General features: G+C 39.0%; 1 protein-coding gene across 2 annotated transcripts; it reads right to left on the bottom strand.

The window, feature by feature from the left end:
- Positions 1-4,687: 4,687 nt before the first annotated feature.
- LOC103942027 (probable mannitol dehydrogenase 1) lies at positions 4,688-8,211 on the bottom strand. 2 transcript variants are annotated; one of them, XM_009352225.2, is made up of 5 exons: positions 7,998-8,209; positions 6,860-6,973; positions 5,839-6,352; positions 5,414-5,567; positions 4,688-5,135 (listed from the first exon to the last, which is right to left on the bottom strand). In XM_009352225.2, exons 1-5 carry the CDS (start codon positions 8,090-8,092, stop codon positions 4,936-4,938), a joined length of 1,077 nt encoding a protein of 358 aa, XP_009350500.2. In that variant the 5' UTR covers positions 8,093-8,209; the 3' UTR covers positions 4,688-4,935. The 2 variants fall into 2 exon arrangements, with proteins under 2 accessions (XP_009350500.2, XP_048438033.1); XM_048582076.1 differs by lacking the exon at positions 5,414-5,567 and having other exon boundaries at positions 4,985-5,135; positions 7,998-8,211.
- Positions 8,212-8,736: the final 525 nt, after the last annotated feature.

Genomic DNA, 8,736 nt, shown 5'->3' with positions numbered 1-8,736 from the left:
ACGAGAGCACTCCCAGGATGGGTGACCCATCGGGAAGTTCTCGTGTGAGTTCCCAGAAACAAAACCGTGAGGGCGTGGTCGGGGCCCAAAGCGGACAATATCGTGCTACGGTAGTGGAGCGGGCCCGGGAAGTGGTGCCACCTGGGCCGGGATGTGACATTGGTATCAGAGCCTATCCCTGGCCGGAAATGTGCCGACGAGGACGTCGGGCCCCTAAGGGGGGTGGATTGTGACATCCCACATCGCCCAGGGAAGTGATCCTTAAATGTATATTCTCATCCCTACCTAGCACGAGGCCTTTTGGGAGCTCACTGGCTTCGGGTTCCATAGGAACTCCGAAGTTAAGCGAGTAGCGCACGAGAGCACTCCCAGGATGGGTGACCCATCGGGAAGTTCTCGTGTGAGTTCCCAGAAACAAAACCGTGAGGGCGTGGTCGGGGCCCAAAACGGACAATATCGTGCTACGGTAGTGGAGCGGGCCCGGGAAGTGGTGCCACCCGGGATGGGTGACCCACCGGGAAGTTGCTCGTGAGTTCCCAAAAACAAAACCGTGAGGGAATGGTAAGCCCAAAGCGGACAATATCGTGCTACGGTAGTGGAAGCGGGCCCGGGAAAGTGGTCCCGCCCGGGCCGGGATGTGACAATTTCTCAATGTCACATCCCGGCCCGGGTGGCACCACTTCCCGGGCCTGCTCCACTACCGTAGCACGATATTGTCCGTTTTGGGCCCCGACCACGCCCTCACGGTTTTGTTTCTAGGAACTCACACGAGAACTTCCCGATGGGTCACCCATCCTGGGAGTGCTCTCGCGCGCTACTCGCTTAACTTCGGAGTTCCTACGGAACCCGAAGCCAGTGAGCTCCCAAAAGGCCTCGTGCTAGGTAGGATGGGAATATACATTTAAGGATCAGTCCCCTGGGCGATGTGGGATGTTACAATCCACCCCCCTTAGGGGCCCGACGTCCTCGTCGGCACACACGCGGCCAGGGTTAGGCTCTGATACCAAATTGTCACATCCCGGCCTGGGCGGGACCATTTTCCCGGGCCCGCTTCCACTACCGTAGCACGATATTGTCCGCTTTGGGCTTACCATTCCCTCACGGTTTTGTTTTTGGGAACTCACGAGCAACTTCCCAGTGGGTCACCCATCCTGGGATTGCTCTCGTGCGCTACTCGCTTAACTTCGGAGTTCCTACGGAACCCGAAGCCAGTGAGCTCCCACGGTTTTGTTTTTGGGAACTCACGAGCAACTTCCCAGTGGGTCACCCATCCTGGGATTGCTCTCGCGCGCTACTCGCTTAACTTCGGAGTTCCTACAGAACCCGAAGCCAGTGAGCTCCCACGGTTTTGTTTTTGGGAACTCACGAGCAACTTCCCAGTGGGTCACCCATCCTGGGATTGCTCTCGCGCGCTACTCGCTTAACTTCGGAGTTCCTACGGAACCCGAAGCCAGTGAGCTCCCAAAAGGCCTCGTGCTAGGTAGGATGGGAATATACATTTAAGGATCAGTCCCCTGGGCGATGTGGGATGTTACAATCCACCCCCTTTAGGGGCCCGACGTCCTCGTCGGCACACACGCGGCCAGGGTTAGGCTCTGATACCAATTTGTCACATCCCGGCCCGGGGCGGATCACTTCCCGGGCCCGCTCCACCACCGTAACACGATATTGTCCGCTTTGGGCTTACCATTCCCTCACGGTTTTGTTTTTGGGAACTCACGAGCAACTTCCCGATGGGTCACCCATCCTGGGATTGCTCTAGCCCTCTTCTCGCTTAACTTCGGAGTTCCTACGGAACCCGAAGCCAGTGAGCTCCCAAAAGGCCTCGTGCTAGGTAGGATGGGAATATACATTTAAGGATCAGTCCCCTGGGCGATGTGGGATGTTACAGTTCTGTCATAATAATTCTTGTTTTGTTTATTTTTAATTTGAATTCATCGTACTATTAAATTTAAGTTAATCTGATCCTTAACACTTACTTATCACTATATTAGTTGAAAGATGTTGTGCGCTTGCAATTATCACACCATTTACTGGTCTACGTTATTCTTCATTTTGTTTAAATAGTTTAGTTATTGAGAAAAATTAATGAAAAAGGCTTGAAAACTTTGAGTTTTAGCGATAAAGACAAAATAAAGGGTAAAGTGAATAGTACCAAGATTGACTTTTTAGTGTAAAAATGTGGTTTTTCGTTAAAGTTCCCATGTTATTGTTCTAGCTTTCAACTTTCATCAGTACGTTGTCATCGAAGCTTCTCTTTGAATTTTTATTTTAATCCGGTAAACAAATATTAAAGAAACAATCTTGAAATAGAAAAATAAAATAAGATTAGAGGAGATCGAAGAATGATTTTGCTGTGAACAAGTTCTAGAATTAAACGATTCTGATTATGAAATTGATATGATACAAGGTTAGAGATATGCAGTTCTTATGGGGTGCAAGTATTACTCATTTCTAAAAGTACTAAGACACATAATTTGATTAAATCAATATAAATCTATAGTACATGCATGGTTCATAGCATTACAAATTAAATTTATACAGCAAATAGGATATGTTTGGGATCACTTTTGAAATGACTAAAAATATGTTGACAACCAAATGGCTTCTAACTTCGTCAAGCCATGAATAAATAAATAAAATAGAGCTCAATTATGGGTCATAGAAGCACTTTAAACCAAGAAGATTATATATTTAAACGAGCACTTACTTTTTAGGTTGAGCACTTCTTCGGAGATACTCTAAGTAATCATTGAAAAACGAGCACTTATTTTTTAGGTTGAGCAATAACTATTACAGTAACGGATTTTGGGGTTGCTATACTTTTTTTTTTTCTTCTCAAAACTGCTTTTACTGTGATGGCGAAAAACAGGTGTGAAAAAGTAGGCAAGTGTTTGGTAAATTATAGTGCTAAAAGTTTATTTTGCAAAAAAAAAAAAAAAAAAAAAAAAATAGTTAAGGCTCAAACTTGGCCTCATGGTTATGAAAATAGAAATTAATAGGTTGCACATGGCCAAAATTGAAAGTTTCGTTCAATATCCGTTAATAGGTTGCACATGAGCCTTACATCACATTCGAGCCTAAAATTGTCATTTCATGATCCCCTTTAGTTTTTGGGTTGAAAATGTTCACTACTATCACGACCTCAACCCCAAGTTTCCTAGACCAAGATCGACCTACCCCAACCATAACTCTAACTCAACCCAAAATTGAAAGGAATGATGAAATGACAAATTTAGCCTCACATGTGATGTGGGGCTCACATGCAACCTATTAAACTTAATAATTTTGAGCTACAATCTTAACGGAGCTCGCAAGGGTATAATTCTTAATTTCTTTTGTCACATGATTATTTTTTGAATCCCCTATAGCCACGAGGACTGTTAATCCGATTAGACCAAATAAAAATGTAATTGTATTTTACACTTATGAGATTTGTCCGTCTATTTGAAGAGATCTCAATTTAATCTTCCTCATTAGAGTACAAGTCATACTTAATCTCTTGCGAGTGTAAATGAGATGTGAATGATGTTGATAGTCAAAGAAGGGATGATGGAATTAGAGCACCCGACATAAAATCCAATAAGCAATGAGTAGAAATACCAGAGAATCAATATATTGTTGTACGTTTGACAAAAAAAATAATAGAAGAATTGTCAAATTAGTCTCTGAATTATCACATGAATGAAAGTTAGGTCTGTAAATTATTATTTTTTTCTTCAGAAAACTCAATTCTTGAATTATAAAAATCTGCCAATTACATCCCTAATATTATATTTGAAGCTACTATATTCAATTTTCCGTCAATGTAAGTCACATTACTTGCATGCTATACACATTGGAGAGTAGATTAGTAATTTTCTAGAAGGAAATAGAGTATGGAGTTAACTTTGGAGGGTAAATTAGACGTTAAATTCGCAACCTATATGAAATATTAATGGCTTATAGGTGAGAAATGACGGTAATACACTCTAAAACGTGTTAAGTAACTTAAGTTGACGAAAAATTGGATAAAATAACTTTAAATATAATAGTAGAGATGAAATTAGCGATTTTTAATGAATTTAGAGACTTATTTTACCAAAAAGAATAATTCAGAGACCTAATTTTCACTGAAGTGATAGTTTAGAGACTAAATCTACACTTCACCCAAAAATAATATATTGTTGTACGTATTGGTTTAGTTTCTTGATGTGGAACAATAATCTAAACAGAGAACATATCTAAATCTGTGATACTTGTTATGGCCTATTGAAAAATATGTACTCTGATGAGAAAAATGAACTGACAAGGAAACAAAAAGGTGACTGTTTAACTGTTAAGCAGTTTTAAGGGTCTCCACAAACAGAAACAAACAACAAAAGACCTAGAAATCTATAGAGGTTAATGCTCTCTTTTCAATTGTCTGACATGTTATGTAACCACACTATCAAACAAGGTCATGTACTGTAATAAAAATCCGCTTGGTTAACGGTTTAGATTAACAATCTTATATTGATCATTAGTCTAAGATTAACAGACTTGCAACGTAAGATGTCAGATTGCTTGACAATGCCAACATTTTGTGTCAACGAAGAAGTTAGAGTCACGGATTACCGAAAACTACGGGAGCTTTGGCTTGACCTAGAAAGAAAAGAAAAGGAAACAGAAAAAGGAAAACTAAGGCATATCAACAAAATCCAAACAGTAGAGAGACAAGAAATTTATTAGCAAAACGAGCAGGTGAAAGTTGATTCATATGCTATTGTCAGATTCATAAAAATCGACCGAAACGGGCGGAAGATCAGTATAACAAATTTGCTGGACAACAAATTTCCTTATGTTACCTCCTCCGAAAAGCTTCCATATAACATTAAATAACTAAACACAGCTTATTTTTAATCGCGGAGCAACTCAAACCAGGTGAAGCTAGCAGTCAAGGCATTCATAGCCAATCTACTGAGTCAAGGAGTTTGCTACATCGATCACAAACCGATACCTGACATCTGATTTGGCAAGTCGCTCCATTGCTGTGTTAATGTAATCCATATGAATCAGCTCGATGTCTGAGGTAATGTTGTGCTTTGCACAAAAGTCAAGCATCTCCTGCGTCTCTTTCACCCCTCCTATGTCACTTCCCCCTACAAGCTTCCGCCCTGTAAGCCATGACGTGATTAATTAGAAGTATTGTGGAAATTGACGTTACTTTATGCTTCTCAAACGCTCTTTTCGAGCTCCAAAGTTCCAAACACGCATAAGCACCGCAGAAATAATGTTAAGCAGTTTGTTACTATTTGTTTAGAAAGCATGGAAAGCGGGTTAAATTAACACATGCATGCATCCTATCCTAAATACGAAAACAAAAATGCTAATTCTATCAGAAGATAATTTATAAGAGAAAAACAGTCGCGTGTTTGTTGTTGTAGAGGTATACCCAAAACTAAAGGGAAGATAGGCAACTCCAGGGGCTTGTTAGGCAAACCCACTGTGACCAGCTTCCCGTTCAGCTTCAGTAGACCAATTAATGGAGCCAGAGCATGAACTGCAGACACTGTGTCAATGATGTAATCCATGGTACCCATTGCTCCCTGAATAGTACAAGCACAAATTTAGTACAAGTCATTAAGACACACTAAATTAATTTTTTTTACTCGCAGAAATCAATTCATTCGTTTCCTTTCAAATCTTGGATTCATAATTTCGTTCCCACATTCGCAGTAATCTTCATTGTGATATTTATAATCATGGTTAGCATGATGGATGTCTATACAATACACACACACACACACACACACACACACATGTTTTATATATATATATATATATATATATATATATATATATATATTTTATTATTACCTTCAATTTGGCAGGGTCACTTAAGAGGAGAAAAGAATCAGCCCCAAGTCTCCTAGTTGCCTCATCCTCCTTTGCTGGGGAGGAACTGATGACGGTCACTTTCAAACCAAATGCCTTGCCAATCTTCACAGCAATGTGACCAAGCCCACCAAGTCCCGCCACACCCAAATGCTTTCCGGGCTCAGTCATGCCATAATACTTCATTGGACTGTACACAGTGATCCCAGCGCATAAAAGTGGTGCACCCGCATCAGGGGCTAAGTTATCAGGAAAGCGGAGAACATAGCGATGGTGAACAACAATTATATCAGAATAACCACCATAAGTTTTTGTTTGGTCATGATAGTGTGAGTTATAGGTAAATATTGTTCGAGGGCAATAATTCTCCAAGTCCTGTTGGCATGTCTCACATTTCATGCAGGAACCCACTATGACCCCAACTCCTACACGATCACCTACTTTGAATTTGTCCACATTGTTCCCGGTTTTGGTCACAACACCAACAATTTCATGCCTGCAAAATCAACTGAAAACCTTAACACACACAGGAATGATATTCAAAACAATATAGAAACACTTCCCACACGTCAATGCAATTTTTCAGAGGATATTCGGTCACAAAAACACAACCATTTCAGATGAAAATATTAATTAACGGTTATAATCATGATAAGCTGATATTCTGCAAGACTGGCAATCACCTATTAAGTATTGCAACCGTAGTTCTCCAATGTAATGGAATTCATTTATCTATGTGAATTCTGAATGGTCAGCCGATGTAAAACATAACAGAACATGTTGGAGAAATCATTAACCGACCCAATCTACCAAATCATTCACGGTCTATACCTTAAACAAGCAACACGATTGAAATTATTTGCATTTGATTACAAAAATCAAATGAATGTACTTTTTATTTATGGTAATGAAATGTTTCAAAAATTTACTTTTCTTATATAAAAAATCGTTAAAGCCATAAGATATAACTAGAGAAATTTACAAAGTGAGATTTGCGAATTACCCCGGCACAACAGGGTAGTTGGTGAAACCCCAATCGTTCTTGGCAAAATGTAAGTCTGAATGGCAAACCCCACAGTAGAGGACCTTTATTGTTACATCATCATCATCATTTTCCCTGCAATTAACATACATATCATCATCATCGTCATCGTCATCATCATCGTTATCTCAGTTGTTATCACTATTTGAGTTGGTATGTTTTCGTATAACAACATTAATCACTTGGGGAGTGATCTTCCCCTGCCCTGCATCAAGCCCGACTCTTCTATCTCGACTAATTAACTACAAGCAAGGATTCAGAGCTTTTACACTTTTACTTTTACAAACAACCATATGTGGGCGAAGCTCCACATTGCCTAGAGAATGTGCTCCCCCTATGCAGTACCGAGTCTCTCCCTCTCCAATTTAGATTAGTTTAAACTAGAATATCACTTGTATTAAAACAAAACAAAAATGAGAGAAAGAAGGAAAAAAACCATATATGTACGTGTTACGAGGAGTAACATCTCAAAATGTAGATTGGTTATGTTTCTGACATGTTATGGGTAGCGTAGCAGTTAAGAAAAACTCGCAAGAAACTTTGAAATAACTATTATTTTTCATGCAGCCATTTTCTTTGATTGTAAATGTTTAATTGAATAAAGCATTTCGAGAAGTATAAAGTCAACTGCAAATAATGAGCAAGATAACCACCACACAACTTATAACAAATAAAGGAAAAGAAACAAATATTTAAGAAACTGAAATAAAAACAAAAATCGCGGCGTGCCAATATCCATACAGAGATATAACATTGTTTAAGATAATCTAGGAAGACTAAATTTTTAAACTAAATTTATAAATCAAATGATGTGTCACCAATAGAAAATAAATACGTTAATTGATATTTAATTAATAATCTAATCATCAATAATCACATCCTTTTATTTACACTATTTAATTTAAAATTTTGATTTCTATAACATTACCAGTTTGTCTATCATTCGGCAGGATTGGTTTGGAACTTTGATCATCCTTGTCCTTGTATATTAAAGAAAAAGGTGATATATATTACAAAGAAATAAGAACTGTGAGACATCTCCACATCACAGCAAAGCCATATAAACGAAAAGACCAAAATGGCAAATATAAACACGAACCTTCGGGAGAAACGGAAGGGGGAAAGTATTCCAGAGGAGTCTCTGGCAGCCCACCCAAATGCCTTCTGTGGGTGTTCTTCTGGTGATATTGCCATTTTCTTCTTCCTCTCAAATTCTCTCACTTCTCTGTCTCCCCTCCCCCCCCACTTCTCCCTCTCTCTTTGGTTTCTGCCCACTCACTGGCGCCGCTGCACTATGAAATGTAGGGACACGGCACTCATTCCTTGCACTCACTTAAATAAAGCAAAAATGAAAAGTCTTGAATGAATAAATGCTCCACTTTTTTTAAGGGACTCTTTTGCATTTATCTCGCTGGTGTTTTTCCTTGTAGCACATTTTATTTTCGTCAATTTCTTTGTGCGGCTTTAATGCTATTAGACGTTAGATTTAAATTTCATAATTATTACATTTTTTATTCCAATACTAGACACCTATTTTCTATACCATTAAATACTACGTACCAATGAATAAAAACTTTGCAGTTTAGTAAAGCAATGGTTTTTTAAAGAAAAACTTTGCAAAAAAATCTATCAAATTTAGTAACGTCTACCATCATATCATAATAAAATGTCCATTTACTTCAAAATATAAATGAAATTTTCCACCTTTAAGGCATTTTAATTCTAGATTTTTATTTCCATCTTTACGGCATTTTAATTCTAGATTTTTATTTCCATCTTTACGGCATTTTAATTCTAGATTTTTCCACCTTTACTATCGAAGGGAATATAAATTATTT

The sequence above is a fragment of a genome, unplaced genomic scaffold (assembly GCF_019419815.1).
Source record: "Pyrus x bretschneideri cultivar Hongxiangsu unplaced genomic scaffold, Pyrus_bretschneideri_v1 Contig18, whole genome shotgun sequence".
NCBI classification, from domain to species: Eukaryota; Viridiplantae; Streptophyta; class Magnoliopsida; order Rosales; family Rosaceae; genus Pyrus; species Pyrus x bretschneideri.
This window is presented reverse-complemented; position numbering and strand designations above follow the sequence as displayed.

Bases quoted from the DNA above. Each gene is read 5' to 3' on its own strand.
- LOC103942027 (XM_009352225.2), bottom strand. From the start codon at position 8,092: ATGGCAATATCACCAGAAGAACACCCACAGAAGGCATTTGGGTGGGCT. The intron at 6,974-7,997 runs GTTCGTGTTTAT...TGTTAATTGCAG, and splicing joins CCCTTCCGTTTCTCCCGAAG to GGAAAATGATGATGATGATG. The intron at 5,136-5,413 runs GTATACCTCTAC...CATGGCTTACAG, and splicing joins TATCTTCCCTTTAGTTTTGG to GGCGGAAGCTTGTAGGGGGA.